This window comes from Epinephelus fuscoguttatus, linkage group LG2 (assembly GCF_011397635.1).
Source record: "Epinephelus fuscoguttatus linkage group LG2, E.fuscoguttatus.final_Chr_v1".
NCBI lineage: Eukaryota > Metazoa > Chordata > Actinopteri > Perciformes > Serranidae > Epinephelus > Epinephelus fuscoguttatus.
This window is the reverse complement of record NC_064753.1, coordinates 5,698,809-5,723,689: the sequence shown is the minus strand read 5'-3', so window position 1 is coordinate 5,723,689 and position 24,881 is coordinate 5,698,809. Positions and strand designations below refer to the sequence as shown.

The following is a 24,881-nucleotide window of genomic DNA, read 5'->3' as shown; positions in this document are numbered from 1 at the left end:
AATGTACAAGAGGTAGCCTAGGGTTTTGTGTGTTGAAATATGCTTGTTTGTAGCACTTTGAGGGCTTTTTTTAATTTAGTCTGATTTTTAAAATATAATTTTCAATTTTAACTTTCGAGCCAGCATGGAGAAAAAGTGCTCTGGAAAATTATACCTGGTCAAACTCTGCCAGGGATGATAGTGTGACAAGATTGAAAGCTTTAGGGGGGATGAATGGTCCTTGATCTTTTCGTATTGTGTATTGTATTATGTTGAGAATTTTTCAAAAACAAATTACATCTATAGATCAATAACTCTGAACTATTTGGACATAAATAAATAGAGAAGAAAGAATAAATATAGTCAGCAACTGTGCAAATGAACTGTTACCCAGTGTTAATTTTGTTGACAAAAACTATGACGACATTTTTTTGTAAAACAACCTTTTCCCATGACGAAAAAGAGATGATGACAAGCTAAAAATAGATCTTGATAATAAAAACTATGCCAATATCTATGTTTCATTTTTGTTGACGAGACAAGACGTGACAAAAATATTCATGGTGGACTATTGGACACTGGACAGCTGTGCTTGCAATTATTAAATGCCAAATGGGCGTCAGGCTGGTAAGCTCCAGTAAATAGTCTGTGCCAGGATGTTTCACTAACTTGCGAAAACACTCACACCGGAGCAGCGCCAACCGTTGGTGTGAGTTGTGAGCTGTCAGTTGTGTATTTCTGACTGTGGATAGTGGAGCTGCTGAATTTATATGTGGAGTTTGTTAGCTGCAGCCGTGGCTGTTAGCAGTTAGCTCCTCTCATTAGCCGCTGAACGGCAGCAGAACAAGCAGACACCGGCCGCCGGACTTTTACAGCTGGTCCCCGCAGGACTCCACTCAGTCCGGACTTGAGTTCATGGTTCAATGCTGTTTGACAGGCAGGTAGGATGCTCAGTTATCTGAGTGTAGCTGTGCTGTAAGTCAACAGTCTGAACTCAGATCAGATTTCTCTGACAGAGAGTTAAGTTAAGTTGAGTTGAAATCTCCAGATGTTGCGTAAGATTTTGTTCTGCTTCTTAACAGTGAGATTGATAAGTCAGAGGTTGTACATGAACACTTTTGGTTATGTACATTGAACCTGGGTACAAATCCTAGTTGTTTCAGATTATTTGTGGTGTCAAAGTTTTTAAGAGTATTAACAGAGAGATGTTAAGCTTTTCAAATTATGATTAGCGTGTGCATGTACATCACCCTTTAAACCTGTCAAACACTGCTGGAGAAATGACAGTTTGTAGGTGTGTAGAAATTATTTGTAGTTGTAGAAAAAAAATATCCAAATAAAATGTTTACAAGCTGGCACCTTGATTCTAATTTCTGAAACATGAATTAACCTAACTGGATTAGTTAGTTAGTTTTTAAAGATGAAAATATAAAGAAAACATAATGACTGAGAGTTGACTAAAAGGTTTTGATTTTTTGACCACTAAAACCAGAGAAAAACTATGAACGATAAAAATGGCTAAAATATGACTGAAACTAATACACATTTTCATCTCAAGACTAAGACTAAATCTAAAATAGCTGTCCAAATTAACACTACTATTAACTGTGAACATGGTAAACATGACGTCCCCCCCTTGAAGGCACCATGTTTTTCTGCCTCTTGTACACTGCAAGCTGGGATACAGGCTTCAAACCCCTCTCCCATGAGAACGAACAGGAAGAAGTGGGTAAAGTAAATGAGTGAGTGTTGTTAGCCTCTGACCCACACAGACGGCACAAAGGAGCTCTCATTCCCGCTCAGGCTGCAGGGCACAAGGTTCACCCCTCCAAGTGCTGTCTGCTCCACTGAACAAATAGCCGCTGTAGCTGCTGTCCAGGCAGGAGAGGCAGTCTGCCACCCCTCTCCAACAAAACACACTCACAAACAACACACTCTGTTACCTCGTTCAGGCTTTAATAAGGACATCGTTCAGGACCAAACGGCCCTTCTGCCTGGCTTGATGATAAAAAGTAAATCCCAGCAGTGAAATGTGAGAAAATGTAGAGATCCTGCTGAGCGTATCCAAAAACACAGCTTGTAATGTCATCATCTTCCTCAGATCACTGCAGCAAGCAGATTTACATTGTACCAAGTAAACATCAGGTTAAATCATTGAATACTTTACTGACCTTTTATTTTCTCTGCTTCAGTGAGGTCTTTAGAGCCTGTCTACATGTATACAGATATTTCTGAATATGTATATTTTCCTTTATGTTTTGGCTTAGCCAACGTCTACACACAGAGTTTTAGGGTCATTTAACTGGACATTTTTTTAATATGCCTTATAGGAAACAGATTTTTCAGATCACCGGTAACTGTTAATCTGTGTGGACATGATGTCATCTCCTCAATTTGTGAATGTCAGCTGTTGCTTTGTGTAATGGACATGTGCCAGAAACAGAAACAGCAACAGTAGTGAACTACCATTTCTTCATACATTTTGTCAGCACTGCTTGGTCCAGTGACTACTTTACACATCAACTTAGCATTGCTGCACCACCTCATGGACAAATGAAGCCGTCAGCTGCAGCCAATGTTATTTAATGTGTCAGAAAAGATGGTTTTGGATCTAGCCTGGTCCAATCAACAGACAGTGGGTCAATTTTGTGAGTGGAATTGTTGTTGATGAGGAGTGGACAAAAACCTTTGCATGTCCAAAGCATCACTTGTATCTTTGAGTGAGTTCTACTGTCCTTATATGGAAGGGGACTCAATGGTGATGAGATCTCCAGTTGTTTTGAAAAAGGTTTGCACTTTACTGTATGGTGCAACAGCAAATGTTGGTGATAATTTTGAGCGGTTTTTACATTGTGGTGTGTACTGAGCTTTGATATTTTGTAAAATGATGATCATGAAGAGAGAATTTTTTATTAAAACAGGGGAAAAATTAATTTTTAAAAATATCTGTATATGTGTAGACAGTACCTCAGATACTACTTATTCTGTCACATTCAACATGTATACTGTGTTAAACAAATGATCATGCTATTATTTAAATTTAAATATTAAGAAATATTAAAAATGAATATATAAACTTTTTTGACATCAGTTAATTGTAATAAAAACAGTAGGACTGTCCTGATTGTAAACTGAAAGTTTCAAAAGATGTTCAAAAATGCAGTCCAAACTGAAGAGTCCGAGGCACTCCGGGGTAATATTAAAAATCCTTTAATAAGTTTGTTTTGTCTATAAATTGTTACACTTATTTTGTTTATATATTATCCTTTATTTAGCCAGGAGGGTCCTGTTGAGATACACGATCTCTTCTTCCAGGGAGTCCTTGTCAGGACAGCAGCACAATCAACATAATCAGTTTCACTAAATAGTAAAACACAAACAATAAATGAGAGCAACACAAGAGAAAACAGTAAAAGAAGAGGGTTATGCAGGCCGTACAACTGACATACAGTTTTCAAGAAACTTTTAAAAGTATTCAATAGTGATGCATTTAAATAGTGATAATGCCCCAGACAATTTCCCAGAGCTCAAAATTGTTTGATTGGTCCAACGAAAAGTTCAAAACACAAAGATATTTCAGTTGCAGTGATAGAAAATAGAGGAAAAACTGCAACACTTCAACTTCAACTTTGATAATTATATATATTATTAATTAATTAATAATTCATTAATCATTATGATTGATGTTGATGAACAGAGCAACCGTTTTATGAATTTGTTCTGCCCTGTTTGGAAATGTTTGAAGAGTAAAATTTGTCTGGATTTTATAGTATCTTATGATAAAATTGCTGCTTTTCTGCAGTATAGGTCATAAATGTCCCCTCCTCCATGTTAGTGGATGGGACATGATCCAAACTAAAAAAAATCAAAGTACACGTCAAATAAATATTTTTTCCTGAGAGACGGTTTCTGTCATTTCAGGTAGTTCTTATCACCCTGATGTATGTTCAAGTTTTCATTTTTATTCTTTATTCAGGATCCCCATTACACTTCCTGGGGTCCACGCAAAATGCAAAAACAAGACAGCACATGAAACTATCACATCATTTTTCAGACAAGTTTGGTTTTTACACATTATTTGACACTATAAAAAGAGGGTTTGACATCATGATTGACAGCTGTGTCTGCCAGTCAGTGTGCTCACGATCAACGGCGCTGCTTGCGATTGGTTAGACAGCAGGAACTTGATAGCATGGTGATCACCACTGCACAGACTCTGGCTCAAAATGATGTCACCAGGGCTCGATGGCGGCGACCATATTAGGGATGTCTTGGCTTGATTGTCTTACGATCGGAGGAAAATGCATCGTCCATCTTTTCATACAGTCATTGATTCTCTTCCGGAAAACGGTGGATTGCGCCTCCCGTTGGAGGTGTTCCACGCACATCCCATTGGTAAGAGGCCCCGGGGCGACCCAAAGCACTCTGAAGGGATTACATACCTCATCTGGCCTGGGAACGCCTTGGGGTCCCCCAGGAGGAGCTGGAAAGCTTTGTTGGGGAGAGGGATGTCTGGGGTGTTTTGCTCTGCCTGCTGCCCCCATGACCCAGCTCCAGATAACCAGATGAAGATGGATGGATGCTTCTGACACATTGATACAAATATTTATTATCTGTATTATGTCACTGGTTTGTGGAATCCTTCAGTGGGATTCATCAAAACATCTTTCACAGTAATTTAAACGTAGAACAACAGAGGTATAAATGACCAATGTTGCTACAGTGTCTGTGGTGGTTATCAGCTTCCTGTGGATCCAGACTGGTGCAGCTCAGGTTAAAGAGGAAGTGGAGAAAGACAGCTGGAGAAAATGTCTGATATTGAGTCAGATTATATAGATGGAGTAGAGAGTAATCCAATACTCTCTGTGCTACCAAACGTCATATAATGTTATCTCCATCTGGCCTTTATGCAAAACTATTAAACAGAAGGAAGAAGTGGTTTTCAGGGCCTGGCTCCAGTGTAATTTCTTTTTTTTTTTTTTTATCAAGTACAGAATCAACAGGAGCATCTGATGATGAAGCAATCACCAATAAAGTATTAATCAAAGGTTAATGGCTTTACGCACCTCTGTGATAAACAGGTTTAATTAAACACCAGACGTCTTTATGACAGGAGGTACGTGAGTCTCTCCCACAAGGTCCGTTTGGATGTTTTAACAAGACGTAATCAGGCTCTGCTCTGTTGTCAACACCACGTCACCACTGCTGACTCCCAACTCTGTGTTCACGTCAGTAAAGCCTTGTGTCAACTGTGTGAGAGCCTGAGCCAACAGCATCCATCCACACTGGCTCCAGACATACCACCCGCAGGTTTTAACCAGATTACACTAGCAAAACAAAGTCTTCCCGCCAATTCTGCTTGCATGTTTGACATGACTCTACGAATTATGTCAAGAGGTTATTTACTCCAGCACGACTGAAAGTGAAGAACAACTAGTAGAAGTTCAAATCTCATCATATTTTAAATTTCTGTGTGAGATAAGAGAGTTTTGAATCCTGCTTCTTCTTGAGTGATTCGGTCATGTTTTTCATAGACTGCATGTGGTGCTGGGAATATGATAGCCTGATAGAGTGAAAGCGGATTTATACTTGTGCGTGAGCTCTATGTAGAGCCGTAGCCTTACCCATGTGGCCTACATCGTTGTGATCATTTATACTTGTGCTGTGGTCTGTCTGTGTTATTCTGCAGTTCCACCTCCAAAACTAGTCAGCAGTGGAGTAAAGTGCTGTAAAGTTTAGTTGTTTAAAAACACACCCAAAACACAAATTAAACATGGGTTAAGAGTGACAAATATAACACGAGTACACACATTGGCCTTATTATAACTGACAGGATTCACAAACAAAACACTTATATTTTGCTGGACACATTTTCCCAAAAAAATACAATATGTTAACCTTATTAGCACAAGCATATGGCATTTTACATTGAATAAATTAGCCTAGCAGCAAGCTGAGATTTCCTGTACTCATATGAAGCCAGGAACAACAGCAACATTTAACTAAGGTAATGTTACAAAATTCGGCTCCTTTACAACTCACAAGGTTCACTGACAAACAACTTATGTTTTATACTAAACACGTTTTCCAAACAAATACAACATGCTAACATTACTAGCACAAGCCTATGGAATTTTGTATAAATCATTCTAGTGGCTAGCGGAGATTTACTCTACCCGTATTAAGCCAGCATAAATCACACACAAGACTTAAAATGCTATCGTGGGAGCTTTATAGTCTTCACAGTTTATTGTTTCTTATCTGTGAAATAAAGTACTGTAAATAAAAGCTTTGTTTACATTGAGGGAAATGGTGTTCAGCTTATAAAAATAGACACCACATGTAGTTACATTTCTGGGGAGGTGCACGTCTGGCTGTGTCAGGCAACTTGCCACTTCATGCAGTCAGCCTGCAATCATGTTCATGGTAACTATTTTCTTCCTTTTCTTTAAGGGAGGACTGTTTTTGTTTGTTCATTTTATTATTCAGTATCCCTTTTCATGCGTGAACTATAACTACCTCAGTCAAGATTTTTTGCAAGTGTTTTTATTCCTCTTCAGGCATGAAAAATTTTGAAGTTAATTTTTTGAACATGCAGTTTTGAGTTTTTCACATCTACTCGTGCAGTTTTTAACTGATTAAATATAAACCATTAAAAAATGGATATATTATGTGAAACTGTAAAAAATATATTTTGATGCTGTTAAAATAGTGTTCACATATTTAATCATACCTAAATACTGTTCAATGCAATGCAAAAGTGTTGAACTTTGCCCCTGACTCCTCAGCCTCTCCCCTGTCTCTGTCTGTTCCTTTGGAGGTACAGAAGGAGTCACTGCAGATGAAGCATTTTCAGGAACAAAGTGTGGCTAAAATAAAGCCAGTGATGCATGATTTCCAGTTCGGTGCTTGAAAATTTACTAAAAAAAAACTTGCACCAACAGCTGACGCTGCTCTGGTGTGAGTGTTTTTGCTAGTTAGGGAAACATCCTGGTGCAGACTATATATTGGAGTTTACCAGCCTGTCACTGATGTGGCATTTTAAGGTACTTGCAAGGACAGCCTTTCTCAGCTTTCAATGTCTGATAGTCAACCACAAACATTTTTGTCACGTCTCGTCTACGAAAATGAAACCGATTTCATCTTAGTTTTTATTATCAAGATCTTTTGATGCTTGTTATCGTCTGGTTTTCATCATGGAAAAAAGGTGGTTGATTAATAATTTTTGTCATTGTTGTAACAAAATTAACACTGGTGATCCGTTTCCATCTAGCGCCACCAGCAGATCAAAATCTTAATTATTCTAATAGGCCTACTTTAATCTATGACCAAATATCTGCAAAACTAATGACATTGCCATAAACATGGTGGACATGGTAAACATTTTACCAGCTGAGCTTCAGCGTATTACATTTGCATCATGAGGCGTTAGCATTTAGCTCAAAGCAATGTGCTGTGCTAAATTAAAGCCTTACTGAGATGCTAGTGTGTCTGCTGACTTGAGTCTTGTTTAGCTGCACTGCTGTCAACTGATGATTATTTTCATTGGTGATTAATTTGTTGATTATTTCCCCAATTAATTGATCAGTTGTTTGGTCTATAAAATGTCAGAAAAAGGTGAAAAATATTATTCAGTGCTAAAGCTAAAGCTAAATATACTTAGTTTATGGACACAGAAGAGTAAAGAAACCAGGAAATATATAAGAAGCTGGAATTAGAGAATTTTGACCTTTTTTTCGAAGAAGTTACTCTAACTGATTAATTGATGATCAAATTAGTTTTTATTATTCAGTACAACATGAGGTGCATGGAGTGCTGCTGGGTGTAGAAAAAGTGTGCTTCTGGTGCTCTTCGGTGTGGGGATGAAAAAAGTGATAGAAAGAAAATTCAAAAAACCGAGGCACTCAGGGAGTATAAAAATAAAAAGCCTTTATTAAGTCATGGCTTTGTTCTGATTAAAAATGTCGACATGTTTCGGCCGTGTGGGTCTTCATCAAGACAAAGAACAATCAGAACAAAGCCATGACTTAATAAAGGCTTTTTATTTTTATACTCCCTGAGTGCCTCGGTTTTTTGAATTTTCTTTCTATAGTATTTATTATTCATTGCATACGGTTTTGATCCAGTATTTTATGTCATTGTTCTTAAACACCAGATTTAAGATTTTAAGATTTAAGATTCTTCACTCCAAAATTTGAACAACACTTTGGTCAACTTGTCTTAGTTTTTATTAAATGTGCTTTAATGTAAGAACTTATGTAGAAGATGTCAGTTTTGATCTTGTTTAGGACTCTATTTTCTTTCTTAGACTCAGCTTAGACTCTGCTGAGGTGGTCCTGACCGTCAACACACGCACATGCACACACACACATACACATACACATATACACACACACTTTCGCCCCTCTGTGGTTTTGTTGTCCCAACCAAACACTTGCAGCATTATACCATGCAGCAGAAAAGAGCTGTTGTTTTCAGGCACAGTGACTGTGCCTCTGTTTTCATTTGCAGAACACAAGCTCCCCTGCGTACACACATACAGTACACACACTCTTTCTCTGAGAATGCTGTTGCAGACTTGCAGACTTCTGTTTTTATTCAACCACATGTACACTGAAGGAGAGTCGAAGGAAATGACTTAATCACTTACGATCCTGGACGTAAGCAGGGCAGTGATGGACACAGGAGTTGAGGTGTGTCTGTGTGTCGGGGGAGTCAGGACTACACAGGTAGGGATTAGAAAACAGTGATTTGTGCTTTGTGCCCTGTAGACTGGTCTCCTGTTGTGTAACCATGAATAGATGCTTGTGCCCTCTCTCTGTCTGTAAACACAGCAGGGTAATCAGCTCCAATTATCTGCCACACTCACTTCTTACTTCCAGACAAGACCCTGCTTTCACAAAGCTGAGGTGTGTTTTCCAGGTCAGAGTGATGAATCTGTTCAATCAGTAATCACTGCTGTGTCAAACAATGTTTGCCTTCACCTCATCCCAAAGGTGTTGATGGGGTCAGGGCTCTGTGTGGGGCACTCAGGTTCCTCCACACTGAAGTGGGAAAACCGTTTCTTTATGGAGCTGGCTTTGTGCATGGGGGCAACTTTGGTCCATAATCCACAGTGTCTGAACCCTGTGCCCTGCATTTTAAAAATAAGTCTCATATAGACCCTTTCTGTGTTTGTACAGATGACATTTGTTGTGGGCGGAGCCAAACTGGTGGCAGAAAGGGACATTAGTGGTGTTGATGTGAGCGCCACATAACACGTAAAAAATGATATCATTTTTATATTTCTCAAGCAATTGCAATGAGTCATTTTTATATCCATGGGTTTATGATGTACATGTTGTAGAAAAACAGTTTTATGTCTTGTTAATTAGAATCTTGATGTTTAGGCTAATCACTGCTGTTCAATTCTCAGGAGGGAAGTGTGTGTTAGGCTTATATGAGCTGAATTATTTAAATGGTGAAAGTTAAATTATCATAAGAATTGTAAAAAGTCCCGTTTGTAAGGGATGGATTTGCCTTATTGTCCTTGATTAAGAGTTTTAGAGATTTCCCCATAATATTATGTGAAAGTACTTTCAACTTGCTAGTGTGCTTATTAACACCTTGATCATAAAAAAGTATATTAACTTTCACCGCTGCTCACTTTAGAAAGGCCACCACAAGAAAACACGCTCTTTGTTTATGATAACATATGGTGTATAATGTTTGTTTATATCGGTTCCCATCTGCATCCAGGCAGGGAAAATGAAAGGCTCGCTAAAATTAGCAATGTAGCTAATGTGGCTGGCACACTACCTATGTCTGATCGCTGACAGCTAGAAACAAACCTCTGTGATCCATTGTCTGTTTGATAATCTAAACAAAGAACATGTTTTCTTTTGGTGTCCTTTTTTAAAACGATCAGCTGAAAAGTTGTCTAATGTTACTTACATTAAATATATTATATAGGGACATCTCCACAAGTATTAATCAAGGACAATAAGACAAATCCATGCTTGACAAATGTGAGTTTTTATAATTCCTTATGGTGATGAATTATCCATCACCACGTCAGTAATTCAGTTCATGTAAGCCAAACATACACTCCTCTACTTGGCGTCCAGCAGCCTGAACATTGAGATTCTAATTAACTGGAAACAGAACTTTATTTTCTACTACATGTAGATTATAATGTATGTATGTATATATCTATGGTCTTGCAATAACAATCTAATCCTGAGCAATGGCAACGTTACAGTGGCCGGACCTCTTCATAAACCTTGTGGAAAAACCCCGCATCTATACAAAAGAATAACTCAAGACATAGAAATCTCTTGATGCATACCGTGTTGTACTTTGCAATCACATCCAGGATATTTCATTCTGAGATTTGTCAGAATATTTTTGTTTGTTAGGGAGAGACGTGCTGCAGAGCTGGTGACAAGGACATAAAATTAAGCTTTACAAGACATAAACAAATCAAACCACTTGGTTAGAAATAACTTCTAGTCATTGTTTAACAATGTAAATACTGCTGCCAGTAGGTGTATGTAAAAATAAGGCCTAAATATTATTTCATGTTGTAACTGTAGGGCTCTATTAATTGCATATGTTGAATATTATGTAGATTTTTTGTTTACATCAAATTCTAGCAAACATAAAGGTTTTCATTTAGCTTCAAACAGCATCCTCTGAGTGTGAGCTCTGTGCTGGGAATGATGGCAGACTGTTCGCATCACTGGGCTAATGCTACCTAACCGTTATGACAGGGGTTTAATAACAGAATTGAGCCATTTTGGTGTCACCGTGTGTTTGCTTGAAGGTTTTAATAGGTTGTATCCGGATGTTAGCCGCTGCTGCTCTTTTTCTGTTCTTTCTCTGCAGTTTTTCCCTTTATCTCCTATCTTAGTATGGTTTTGGTGTGACAGAAAGTTGTGTTCCCTCTTTCTCGCAGTGTTATCTACAGTAGGCTATGTACATTGACCTGACAAAAACAGTGAGATAAAAACTGTCACTGTTGTTCCTCCGCTTTGAGCAGTTTGAGGTGTGTCATCTCCCAGCTGCTCCCTGATGATCAATCAATCAATCAATTTTATTTATAAAGCCCAATATCACAAATCACAATTTGCCTCACAGGGCTTTACAGCATACGACATCCCTCTGTCCTTATGACCCTCACAGTGGATAAGGAAAAACTCCCCAAAAAAACCCCTTTAACGGGGAAAAAATGGTAGAAACCTCAGGAAGAGCAACTGAGGAGGGATCCCTCTTCCAGGACGGACAGACGTGCAATAGATGTCGTACAGAACAGATCAGCATAATAAATTAACAGTAATCTGTATGACACAATGAGACAGGAAGAGAGACAGAGACAGAGAGAGATGCAGGACAGACAGTAATGACAGGATAGTAATAATATTATAATAATAATAATTACGGCTATTGTGGTACAATATGTTGAAAGTATATATTAATATATGATATACATATGTGCCAATAATCATATGTGTATAATAATATAATATAAACAGTAGAAGTATGACTAATGATAACAGCAGCAGGAGGAGGCATCTGGCAGGACCACGACCACACACGTCACACTATCCAGGCACCACTGTGATGTAAGTTAACCTGCGAGACAGTGGAGCACAAAGGCTCCGGAGAAGAAGCTGAGTTAGTGATATGCACTAACAGGACATGAGTGTTCACAAAGGAGAGAGAGAGAGAGAGAGAGAGAGAGAGAGAGAGAGAGAGAGAGAGAGAGAGAGAGACTGGTACAAGGCAAGACTGAGCCAGCCCTAACTATAAGCTTCATCAAAGAGGAAAGTCTTAAGTCTAGTCTTAAATGTGAAGACGGTGTCTGCCTCCCGGACCGTAACAGGAAGATGATTCCACAGGAGAGGAGCCTGATAGCTGAAGGCTCTGGCTCCTGATCTACTTTTGGTAACTTTAGGGACCACGAGTAACCCTGCGTTCTCAGAGCGCAGTGTTCTGGTGGGATAATATGGCACTATGAGCTCTCTAAGATATGACGGAGCTTGACCATTTAGAGCTTTATAAGTTAACAGTAGGATTTTAAATTCAATTCTGGATGATGATGATGACGACGATTATGATGATGATAGTGTTTCTCCTCATATAATTATTCTGACTGATTGAGGTTGACTCACTACAGCTGGATGTGTATCAGCTGCAGAAAGCTTCAGTTTCTGGCAGGTTGTCCCCCCTGACGCTGTTTCCATTGTGTGGAGATCAGGAGTCAGCAAATACCCAACAGGACATAATGGACGGGGATCTTTTGTGTGTGTGTGTGTGTGTGTGTGTGTGTGTGTGTGTGTGTAGTTTTGAGGGTGTGCTATACATCACACACAGCGGACTCTGTGGTTTATAATGCTTATAACATGGATAAAGGTTTGGTGTTGTGGTTTGTTGTATAAGGAAGTATCCACTGTAGGTATTCAGTATGATAAAGCTTTGATTGTAAATTTTTTTTGTTATGGTCCTATAATGGAATTCCCCTCTGAAAACCTTTGGATGTTTTGTGTACCGACTATAGTAGCTATACTCCATGAGGGAGCTACAAACCTTTCTCAGCCAACTGGTTTGATTTTACTTAAAATCACAAATGTCAACATCATGGTGGCACGAGGGGAAAAGTCAGAGGATTTCCAAAGTCCGATGGCCTCATCCTCTGGGCAACATAAATGTCTGTACAAACTTTCATGTTGATGAATTTAAGATGAGACATTTCAGTCTGGACCACAGTGGTGGAGTTACCGACTGACCCACATTTCCATCCAGACAGCGACGCCACCAACACAGCTAACAGCTAGATTAATTGAGAGTCAATAAAGATCATTTGTAAATATTGACCGTTAATATTACTTTGTGTGTATATTTGTGTGTGTGTTAAGGTGAGCTGACACTGCCAGCCCATGTCAGCCCGTACACAAAGGTTCCTGCAGATTCAGTGGAGAGCAGAGAGGACGCCTACTTCCAGCTGGAACTGCGAACGCTGGAGCAGGCTCTACTTGCCACCTGTGTGGGCAGCATCGCAGAGCTCAGTAAGTATGTGTGTGTGTGTGTGTGTGTGTGTGTGTGTGTGTGTGTGTGTGTGTGTGCGCGCGCCGCCACAGTCGGCTTCTGTGTTTTCTGTGTGTTTGTTTAAACTGAGACCGGCGTCAGGCTCCTGGGACAGATCGTAAGACGGTGTCAGCTCCCCCTCGGTTACATAACAACCTGTGGCTTGTATCCAGAAAACAAGGGCACCTTCACACCCTGCAGGCCACCGTACCTCATTATCTGAATGCTATGGGGAAAATAAAAGAACTCTGTACTTTCACTGGCAGTTTATGGACCTTCTGATGACATATTCATGTGACCATGCAGCACTTAAGCACACCATGTTGTATGTTTTTCATTGTATATTTAAGTCATATTGTTCCTTTCGTTTACACTTTTCTTCCTCATAGTTACATTTCAAATATTTTTGCTGTTTGGTGAAAAGAGATTTGTTTTATGTCTTCAGTTGACCGATTACAGGGTCAAGTGTTGGGATAGGAGCAATGAATTAATAATCCACCCTAAAACCAACAGAATCACTGGAAGGCTGGTGTATATTTTATTAAATCACAAGTGTGAATGCAAACAGTGTTGGGTAGCTCTTTCAACACAGAGCTGTAAAAAAAAAGAAACCTTAACAGAAAAGGTCAGCAATACATTTTCACACTTTTTGTTTTCCTGGAAAATTTTAATTTTTTTGGACAACACTATAAATTGATCATATTTTTAAATAAGTTCCTGTGTTGGTAATTCTGATCTGTATTCTACAACATACTGTTTTTACAGGCTTATTTATTGCATATAATCCTAATTTAGTAATCTTTATAAAAGTAGCTAGTTGTGTGTTTTTGTTACAACATTTTATTAATTCATGTGTTTTGTACTCATACATTTCCAACCCATAGTCTCCATAATGTTTAATCCACACCCCCACAACTGTTTCCATGACATTGTGTTGCGATTTTTTTTATCCTTTTTGCCACACTAGTGGTGGTGTGTAAAGATAACAATGCTATTTAATACGTTTTTTTCAAAGCTTGTAGGGTGACAATGAAATTTGCAGTGGATGCTCACAAACTCCAGAGGATGAATTTGGGGTTTTCTTCAGTGACCCTCTGAGCTTTTAGTCTAACAGCCAAATATTACTTCCTATGTCTTTTCCTAACCTCTTTTCCTTGACCTCAGTGGGAAACGTCATGAGGTCAAAGAAAGATGTGAAGGAATTTTCATAAGGACTTAAAATAACTGCAGTGTCAAGAAAATCTGACTGCGCATACACTAGGCTATTTAATTGTGATGTTATTGGTGTGGGTCTGCACGGTGGTGAAACTGCATTGTTCCAAAGATGTACTACTAAAAGTGCATCTCAGGCACTTGGCCCCATCTGTTCTTACCATGTTGTTTCATGCTGTATAAACATGGACAACCTGTTGAAAAATATTACTTCCTTACTTATATAATGTACATCAGTAAAGATTTTCAACTTGAATAATTCGTTCATCAAGATCTGATGTATGATTTGTGTTTCCTTCATTTTGTTGAGCATTGCATATCGAGTAGTTATTTTCTTTTTTACCTTATTGCTGTAATCACAAAGTAAAGTAAATAAAGTCTTAAATTGCTTCTTATATTACTATCTGAATATGATCTGATGAACATATGAACATAATGGCCGCTGTCTTCCTGCAGGTGATCTTGTGTCTCGAGCGATGCACCACATGCAGCGTCTGCGCAGCTCGAGCCCTTCCGTCAGCCCCACTCGCTTAGCCAATCAGCTCTCAGTATCCTGGGCTGCAGATGCCCTCCGTACACTCTACTACTTCCTGTCCAGCCCACAGATGGAGTCACTGGAAAATCCCAACCTAGAGCCGCCAACCATGACACTGAGCAGAGAGAGGTGTGTGTGTGTGTGTGTGTGTGTGTGTGTTCCACATTAATAAATCACTTCATCTTCATCATTCTGAGCTTGTACCTAAATTACTGTAACAATAGCAGACCGTAAGCTAGTTCCAGCCTTTGTTTGCTTTTTCCACCGAAATCTTATTTTTAGTTTTTATTGAACAACTAATGTGAAAATGGCTAAAGCAGGCCGCCAGTCTTCTTCACTGTGATGTCATTTGTTTTGTCATTTGTTGCACAATTGTTGAAAATAGCCACATGTACACAGACAGCATCTTAATCCTCCTCCAGGCCATTCCTGCTCCTCCCTCCTCTCATGGAGTGGATCAGAGTCGCTGTGGTGCATGCTGAACATCGCCGCAGCCTATTGGTGGACAGCGATGATGTCAGACAGACAGCCAGGCAGCTCCTCCCAGGACTGGACTGTGAGCCCAGACAGCTAAAGTAAGAAGCCAGTGAGCACACACCTGCATGTTTGAAGACACTAATTATTGCCTGTGTGGCGTGACCCTAGAGAGGCTGTGGTAAATGTTGAGGTAAATTATTTTATGAATTTGGCAAATCCTGCTACGCTGATTAGATTATTAATAGACTGATGGGTCTGATTCAAACAGGGAAGGAGCAGCCTCCTGAATCCGGAACCAGGTGAATGTTTCTGTCTCTGTGTCTCTGCAGGTCGGAGTGCTGTTTCCAGTCATTTAAATGTTTGGATGCAGAAGCTGCTTCAGCCAAGTTCCAGCTGGATTTGGGCTTCAGGATGCTCTCATGTGGCCGAGCAGATTTGATCCATCAGGCCACACAGCTCCTGGGAGATGATGGTCTTAACACCATGGACGACCAGGTAAGGGAGTGACTGCTCACAATGTAAATGTGTCACTCAGGTAAAATAGCAGCATGCAATACAAGTAGCAGGTTCTGCACAAGTGATAATGTTGTGATTCAGACTATTTAAGACAGTTATTGTGATTAGTTATAGTATGGATTATACCTTGGTTCACATTTTATCAAACATTTGTACCCTCTTGTCACTCTAACTGTCTATTACATTTAAACTGATAAAACTAAAGTAACAAATTTATTACTTTAAAGCTGCCAATAAGGAGCTGTGAGGTGCCGGATCGTTGGCCAAATGTTTGTTGTAAGGAGGCACCATGTTTTTTAAGTAACAGGTAAAAGTAGCACGCACATGCCCAAAAAATTTTTTATGCTAGGTGCTGGACCAAAAGGTAAGTATGAAATAAAAAGATAAAGTCCGCACACCAGAAGCTGCTCCTTGCACAATTTAATCATGCATTGTTGTAACGTTTCGGGCCCCTGCCCTTCATCAGACATTAAGTGAATGTGAATACACCTCCATATATACACACCCAACACCTCAGGGTCACCTGATGCAATCAAGTGCGTGAACCCCAGGTGTGGGAACGATGAACATAATTATCAAACAAGAAAGAAAAAAACAGAAAAGAAAAATATGTTTCTGATTGATGAGAAACAATCTTTAAATGCAGTTCAATGCAACAATGCTGGAATATCACTTTACAAAGATACTTTAAGAAGGTTCTGTAAGAAAATCTTTAAGACACTTATTAAGAAAATGCGCAGGTATAAAGCCTCCAGTGCAAATATAAATATATACAAATATATACAAATCCCACACGCTTTAAATATCACATAAGGAGAACATCAGGTGAAGACCATCATAAATTTATGCGATATTAAAAAGGGGAAAACAAAAACTATGTTCTGTAGAGGCGTCTCTAATAAATATCTCTCTGTGTGATATTTATTAGAGACGCCTCTACAGAACATAGTTTTTGTTGTTTTTTGTTTTGTATATATTTGTATATATTTATATTTGTGCTGCAGGCTTTATACCTGCGCATTTTCTTAATAAGTGTCTTAAAGATTTTCTTACAGAACCTTCTTAAAGTATCTTTGTAAAGTGGTATTCCAGCATTGTTGCATTGAACTGCATTTAAAGATTGTTTCTCATCAATCAGAAACATATTTTTCTTTTCTGTTTTTTTCTTTCTTGTTTGATAATTATGTTCATCGTTCCCACACCTGGGGTTCACTCACTTGATTGCATCAGGTGACCCTGAGGGGTTGGGTGTGTATATATGGAGGTGTATTCACATTCACTTAATGTCTGATGAAGGGCAGGGGCCCGAAACGTTACAACAATGCATGATTAAATTGTGCAAGGAGCAGCTTCTGGTGTGCAGACTTTATCTTTTTATTTCATACCATGTTTTTTAAGGTCACAGTTATCTTCTGCTAATCCACCACCATCTAAGGTTGTGATTGGTAGGCAGAGTGCAACTGTTTAATACCCCACACCTGGACTCAACGCTGAGAGGAAACACTTTTGCATAATTTCACATGAATGTATTGATGAAACATAAATGTATGATATACAATTATCTGTGTAGCCTTATAAAAAACATCCCTCTGTGTGTGTGTGTGTGTGTGTGTGTGTGTGTGTGTGTGTGTGTTTTCATGCAGGGAATGACTCCTCTGATGTACGCCTCAGCAGCAGGAGATGAAGCTCTGGTGCAGATGCTTATAGAGGCTGGAGCCAACCTGGACCTGCAGGTAACAACACAGCTGTTGACTCAGCTATAGTTCTGTCCGCATCACAGCTGGTTAGTGTCTCTGTGACTGAGGTGACTGGGGTGTGACTGTGTGTGTGTGTGTGTTTTGGTCAGGTCCCAGGCTGCTCTTCCAGACACCCATCGGTTCCTCCTGGCAGTCGGCGCTGGGTGGCTTTGACGTTCGCTGTGCTGCACAGTCACCTGTCTGTGGCCCAGGTGAGGACTCCTAACTGAATATGATAATATATGCCAATTCTGCAGGCTGTAACGCAATTATAAAACAATTATTGATGCATCTTGATTTCTATACATTGTTTTTCTTACTGTATGACCACTTGCTACTTTCCTTGGTGTGTTTGTAATGATCCATAATTGAAATAAACAGCTGAATTTACTTGCATACAGTGAGGATCTTGTCCCTTTAATTTCACAGAAGCCAAAATGCTTCCATACGCCAGCTTTGATGCTGGTCATATTGTATCCATCTATGGTTGCTCACCCTCAGCCATCCTTGCCAAAACCTAAGTAGAAATTCAGCTTAGAATGTAAATACTTTTAAGTCAGTTATGATTTAGCATGCAGTTGTCTCAGCTGTAAAGAATGTACAGTCAGGTCTTAAGAATTGTTACAGGTGATCATTATGTCGAGAATTGGGTTGTAAATTTCCCATTATAGACTTTTTTTGATTCCAGACATGATAATCATGAGAGAATCACAATGCATGTAAGAATCAATTTCCCCTCCCCATTAACAATCAAACATCCCGACCTCCTGTGGATCCCCCTAAGGTTTTACTTGATAATTATGATATTTAAACAACTGCTGTGTTTGCTGTATTAAAGTGGGTTTCTTACACAACCTATTGTTTGTAAGCTTTCCTATCAATTTAGGTTTCCAGGAAGCACCTGGACAAAACCTTAGAAAAACGTGTAAAATGTTAATTTCTGTGAAATTGTTGTCTGCTATGCATTTGGACTATGTAAGGCTTCATGATATGGCCCCATTGTGCTTTCTAGCTAATAGGCCCCAGTTCTAAATATCTGCAGCATCTTTTTCTGAAAAAAATATTCAGGCAAAATAAAGAGAAAAAAAAAACTTTTTCAGTGTGTTGAAACTTCTGTAACTCAGTGACAGAAGCACTTACAGTGATTCTGACTGTTTGAGAAAAAATTCAGTGAGTGTACATGTATAAGAAATGGAACAAGAACAGCTTTCAGTTTACGTGGGGTATGCCTTGGTTAGGTGCTTTAGGTAAAGTTAGGTGAGTTTTACAGGAATGATGAGAGTTATCTTTTCTGCTTGCTGCAGTGATGTAGAAGGTTACTCCAGGGTGTGTGTATATACTGTGACATCACTATAGTGTGGTCACAGCAGAGAAACAGTCTGGACTCTTTGCAGCAGAGAGGGTATGATGTTCCTCTTAAAAACATATTACCAGCTTGAAGGAAGCAGGTCAGTGTAAATGCTCTAACAGTGTGGTGTCTTCCTGCTCACAGCTGCTGTTGGAGGCCGGAGCTGATGTGGAGGGAGGAGCCCTGCTGGATGGTCAGGAGAGCTCAGCTGAGACGCCGCTACAGCTAGCTGCTGCTGCAGGTGTGTCGTTAGTGAAGACCTCAGTGTGTGTGCCCACATCAAGTCCTTGAAAATAAATTGAAAGACTTGCACAATGCATAGACAGAACAGTAGTGAACTGCACTGCAGTATAACCAAACTATAAAGAATATTAAATGCCTACATCTATGTCGGCATTCATTCTCGTTGTCTATGTAAAATAAACTCAATTATTGCTGTCTGATAGGCCAGTGCTGATATTTTAGAGCTTAGAAATGTTGATAACAATTATACAGCTTATTTTTTATGATAAACTTTTAGATAAGGAGCCCTTAGATTAGTTTTCTAAAGAACTGAAATGCTTTACAGTACAAGGTGGCTGCATGGTCTCCAGTTCGGTTTTAATTTTATGTTGACAACCCACTTTTTTGGGCAACACTTCATAAAGACTAGGGTGGTTAGTGGTGATTACTGGCCTACATTTTGATTTGTTTTATCATTAAATATTATATGTACATTCAAGACAATATTTGCATCAGTAAACAAGCACAGGTCAGTGCAGGTGCATGTTCAGGTGCAGATGATGCTTTTCTGTCTTGAATAAATCAAAAACAAAATATTTCATCTTCCTAGGTTACTATGAGATGGTGAGCTTGCTCCTCACCCATGGAGCAGACCCTCTGCTCAGAGTGCATCATGGGAATTCCCTGACATCACCATTGTATGAGGACATGAACTGCTTCAGCTATGCTGCAGCACACGGACACAGGTGAGACATTTATCTAGCTGTTTATTTCTATAAATGGCTGGATAATAAATGTTCAATATTATATGTTGCCACACAGCTGAACTGTCATAAACACACAGGTATCCACATGCTTAAAATCTAGGATTTTATTCCTTGGGAAATGGCAACACAATTAGGTGAGAGTTTTTGATTTAATATGCATGAAACAAAACACAAACAAAGCATCACTTCCATCTGCAGGAACATCCTAAGGAGGCTGCTGCAACAGCCCCAGCACAGGAAGGAGGACATCCTCTCTCTGGAGGAGATCCTGGCTGAGGGAGTGCAGGAAGAGCAGGAGGAGCAACAGGATGCAAAAGCTCCAGCTCCTGACTCTCTGAGCCCTATCCCCAGGCTGTGCAAGGCCAGGATGAAAGCCCTGCAGCAGGCAGCCTACTACAGTGCTGAGCACGGTTACCTGGATGTGACCATGGAGCTAAGAGAGATGGGTGAGCTCATGATGATGAGAAAACTTTGAAGTCTATCTCATGTCCCGACAACATTTTAGTTAGGACCACTTTTGTCAAAAAAAACTTTATTTCCATTGCAGTATTATATGTGGGGGTATGGCTCACCTCTCTGCCCTTCCACACGCCTATGTGAAATGCGTAAGGTGGAGAGAGCACATCTCTCTGCCCTTCCACACACCTACGTGGAAAGTCTAAGGCAGAGAGAGCACACCTCTCTGCCCTTCCATGTGCATACAAGGAAAGCCTGCGCAAGAGAGAGCAAAACTCCCTGCCCTTCCATGTTTCTACATGGAAAGCCTAAGCCAAAGAGAGCAGCACCAAATCTCTTCGGGGTAACAGAACAGAGCAGCATCAATGACAAACAGGAATGAGAATGACAAGTCAGACATAACATGAAGAGGAGGAGCTGGGGTGGAGGCGGGATGCAAAGTGGCAGCAACTACAGGCAGGCCAGAGCAGGTTAAATAGGGCGCACTGAATGAGATTTGCCAATTGGTTGCACGGAGAGGAATCATGTGACCTATTAGCTGACTCCCTTCCCTCAATCAGCTGCTCCATCAGTTGATTGGGTTCTTTCAGATCAGCTGATGTAGCTGGGATGTGAGCTGAGCTTGACCTCGTGTCCTGCCTGAACTAACACTATGCTCAATTTCTGTATGGATTTAAGAGCAGCAGTTACCCTTAATTAAAACCTTGATACCAGAAAGGCCAGTGACTTTGAAGGTACTAGAAACTGACTTGTTGTTACATTTAATTTTTTATTTATTTATTTTTTTACATGATTATCAAAATTGGAACACTGCTTCATACTGAAAATTGCTCTAAAAAAGTCACAAAGAAACAAGATGTGACATTTCAATTTTAAAACACAAAACATCAATCACCTGCTCACAGCTTGTTATATTCAGTGTATAAAGGTGTAAGAGCTGCTGCTGCTGCTGCTGTGTGCCTCTGACGAGCAGTATTGTTCTGTATGTCACTGTTCACCAATGGATGTTAAATCAGCCAATTTTCTTACATAGAAGAAAAAAACAGCCATTGTTTAGCTGCCCAGCTTGTTTCTGCCTCAGTCTTAAATTGCCTTCATATTGTAAGACCTGGAACCTATTGTTTGTTCCACCTCCCTGCTGTGTCCAGGTGTTCCCTGGAGGCTCCACATCTGGCTTGAGTCTCTCCACAGAGCCCAGCAGCTGTGCGGGGACAAAGTCATCATCTCCCTCCTCACAGAGTTCCCCTGCATCAGGACGGAGGACTACAGCCCTGAGCTCCCCTCCACAGGCATACCGCTCATGTTCAGCATGCTAGAAACCAACAAGGTACAGCTGAACGCCTCTCTGTGTCAGTTTATGCTGTGCTGCTGATGTATCTCATTTTTCTCAGCTTGTGACTGACATGGATAACTGTTTTCATCAGTAATTTTGAAAAGCTGCAGCAGGAGGTTTTCTGCCTAACTTACATGGGTATGTGTTAGTGTAATGAAGAGTAAGAGTCTGAACACCTCAATTTTTTAGACAACATAAAACCAGGATTTTTATCAGTGTTCAACAACCTCAGCTCGATTGAGGTTCTGATCGCATGCCCATGGCAAAGTCTTATCTGAGCTTCACTTAAGACTTCATGGAGGTACTGTCACTTTATTGTAACGGTACTTTATTCAGTAGTTTAGTATATCAGTGGTCGACACTATTTCAGGGGAGATTTCAAAATATTGAGATTTCATCAGGCACTTCAGGTAAATAGGCTATACGAAGCTTGATAAGGTTGCTTAGCAACCTCAGGTGCAACCTACTGCTACGCTCTTGAAAGCTGGCACAAAAACGGCACAGAGGGAGCAACCAGCGCCCGACCTTGCGTTGTCCAGCAGTTGAAGACAGGGCATGTGTACGGCCCCTAATTTACGGGGCTGGTAGCTGTGGTCATTCCACAGTGTGTGGGAACATTTTGAGAAGGTGAAGGACGAACCTAAGGTGATAAGTAAACTCTGCGGGCATTTGCCTATTATTCGTCGACTACAAACATGACGTATCAGTTAGTAGCTACATGCCCATTACCCACTGAGCACAATCATTACTGCTTTGCCGACAGCATCATTAACAGGCGGCTCGCTCAGTGTGTGACGTGCACTTGTAATTAAAATATAGGTCTATATTAATGAAGGATCACTAGTACAGCTTTGTAGTTCTCTGTAATGTAGCACAGTGTTAACAATGTTAATTATACTATTCTTTCTCACACCTTGAACTCAAACCACTGTGTTGCCCCGCCCAAAATATATAATTCCTAGATGAAAGCTCAGCTATCTCCATGTTGAGAACCATGTGCAGACAATCTCGGCTCAGTCTCTCAATCATATATGCTCTGAATGTTGTATACTTATCTTTTAGATACAAACAACATACTGTAATAGCTTTATTTCAGTTAAAATAATGAAGTGTGCAAATGTCCTTGTCATGCATAGAGGATCCCCATTTAACTTTCAATACTGGCATAAACCTTCAGTGCCATGCTGCAGCAGAGGAGACTCAAATGACTCCTTTTAGTCATTTAAGGAAATGCATTTTGGGAAATTAGCTTATTTGCTATCTTACTGAGAGTTAAAAATGGAGCTTTTAGCCTAACTTAAAGCCACAGTGTGTAGGAATTTCTCCCATCTAATGTTGAAATCATATATTGTGTTCAAACAGATGGTGCACTCTAGCGCCTCACTGTTTCAAACGCGTATTGCAACAACGGTAGCTGCTGTGTACCAAAAAGCTATGATAACGTTGATGAAACCATGTCATCCGATACTTCATGGAGTATTTATTCAGGCTCCTACACAGACACATGCGACGCGAGTTGACAAACCCCTCCTCACCATGCTGGCTGTGTTTACAACGTAGGACTGTTGGGGTGGATGTAAATTGAAACAAACCAATCACGTTTTGTCTTTTGACAACTGACAAGTGGCTCAACCTCACACGCTTCATCCCTCTCCTCGCATTACTGTGCCACTAACAGCTGTTAATGGCCAGCAGCACTTTTCTGCCGCGATGAGGTCCCACTCCCATGATGCAGGATCATGTATTATGCATGATCACTGCATTACGCCAAGAAAGTGCAAGGAATCAAAGAGTGGGACTTTGTTTCAAATTTGCCGGGGTAGTAGCAAAGCGCCTCTTGCTCCTCTCCTTCGGCTCCTCAGTCACACAGTGCTGGCCTGGCTCTCAACGAAAACGCCGAAGGCGGTGCTGTATGTCCCTTGCTGGCGGGTGTATTCTCAAGATGGCGAAACGTAATGGAACCCCACAAACGACTTACCCGCACAATGTACAAACAAATCCGAAATTCTTCTTTTACGAGAATAAGTCATATTATTGGTGGAGGTAATAGTACACCAGTGATGACATATTTATGAATGCAGACATCAATTTTTGCCAATAAACAACTGAAAATGTTACACAATGTCCCTTTAACAAAGAGACTGAAAGCAGAAAAAAACAGCTAGCGGCACAAAAAATAGCAACAGGAAAATGGCCATAGATTGCAGATCACTTCTAATTGGTTCGAGCAAAATAATCTCCCCTCCAAACAGAAAACAGCTGACATGAACAGGACCTCGGACTGAATAATGACGTGAAAAAAAAAGACAATTCAGTCTGATTTTCGGGCTGCTGTTGGTCAAGTGTTTCAGTGCCTACGCTGGTATCTACGTAATATGACATTCTACCAGTCTGCATTTCATGTTGTTTTTCCTCTACAGGACTACGTGATAACCAAGCAGCTGGCATCTGTGTTCTCTCACTGCTACAGCTGCTCTCCCGTTCCTCCCATCCTACCCATGGATGTCACTCTGTCCACACAGCTCGGTAACACATCACTGCTGTCAGTATGACAACATGTCCATTCTAAATTTAACCAACACTTGAAGGGTGACAGGGTTGTCTCCGTCCTCAGATATTCATTTCCTGAACAATCAGGAGATGTCAGACGTGACGTTTATGGTGGAGGGGCGTCCATTCTTCGCTCACCGGGTGCTGCTGATGTCGGCTTCTGAAAGGTCTGTTCTGACTTATTAATTGATTAAATCTGACTACTGTTCATGTCCACTTACATTTTTAAGCTATCAGCCCCTTACAGATGGCTGACAAATGGAGACAGACAACCAGTCACACTCACATTCACACCTACGGGCAATTTAGAGTCACCCGGTAGCATTAAGCATTGTGTGTTGGCTCACTGACTTTTTAAAAAACTCAGAGGGTCCAGGTTAACAGGACACTGTCTGGTACCCGTTTTTCTTCCACTGGATCCCCTCAGGGATGTGTTCTTTCTCTGCTTTTGTTTATACACTAGAGGACTCTGTTATTGTAAGTCTTCTTCATGGATCAGAATATGATCATAGCTCAGTACTGGATCAATTTGTAAATTAATGTAAACAGTCTTTCCTCCACATTAATGTGTCCAGACCAATGAGATGCTTATTGATTTACTAAGGAGGCCCTGCCTTCCTGTTCCTTGTGTAATCAAGGGGGAGCCGGTGGCAGTAGTGCAGCAGTTTAAGTATTTGGGGACTGT

At 40.2% G+C, this 24,881-nt stretch overlaps 1 protein-coding gene across 1 annotated transcript in view; it reads left to right on the top strand.

The window, feature by feature from the left end:
• LOC125901072 (ankyrin repeat and BTB/POZ domain-containing protein 2-like) overlaps positions 1 to 24,881 on the top strand; it is a 43,644-nt gene that overhangs the window by 8,979 nt on the left and 9,784 nt on the right. The window contains exons 2-13 of the mRNA XM_049596449.1: positions 12,876 to 13,025; positions 14,713 to 14,920; positions 15,214 to 15,366; positions 15,598 to 15,763; positions 17,428 to 17,517; positions 17,631 to 17,732; positions 19,013 to 19,109; positions 19,701 to 19,836; positions 20,056 to 20,303; positions 21,462 to 21,640; positions 24,067 to 24,172; positions 24,261 to 24,363. Of these exons, the coding sequence (XP_049452406.1) occupies positions 12,876 to 13,025; positions 14,713 to 14,920; positions 15,214 to 15,366; positions 15,598 to 15,763; positions 17,428 to 17,517; positions 17,631 to 17,732; positions 19,013 to 19,109; positions 19,701 to 19,836; positions 20,056 to 20,303; positions 21,462 to 21,640; positions 24,067 to 24,172; positions 24,261 to 24,363 (1,738 nt within the window). The remainder of the gene's footprint in view (positions 1 to 12,875; positions 13,026 to 14,712; positions 14,921 to 15,213; positions 15,367 to 15,597; positions 15,764 to 17,427; positions 17,518 to 17,630; positions 17,733 to 19,012; positions 19,110 to 19,700; positions 19,837 to 20,055; positions 20,304 to 21,461; positions 21,641 to 24,066; positions 24,173 to 24,260; positions 24,364 to 24,881) is intronic.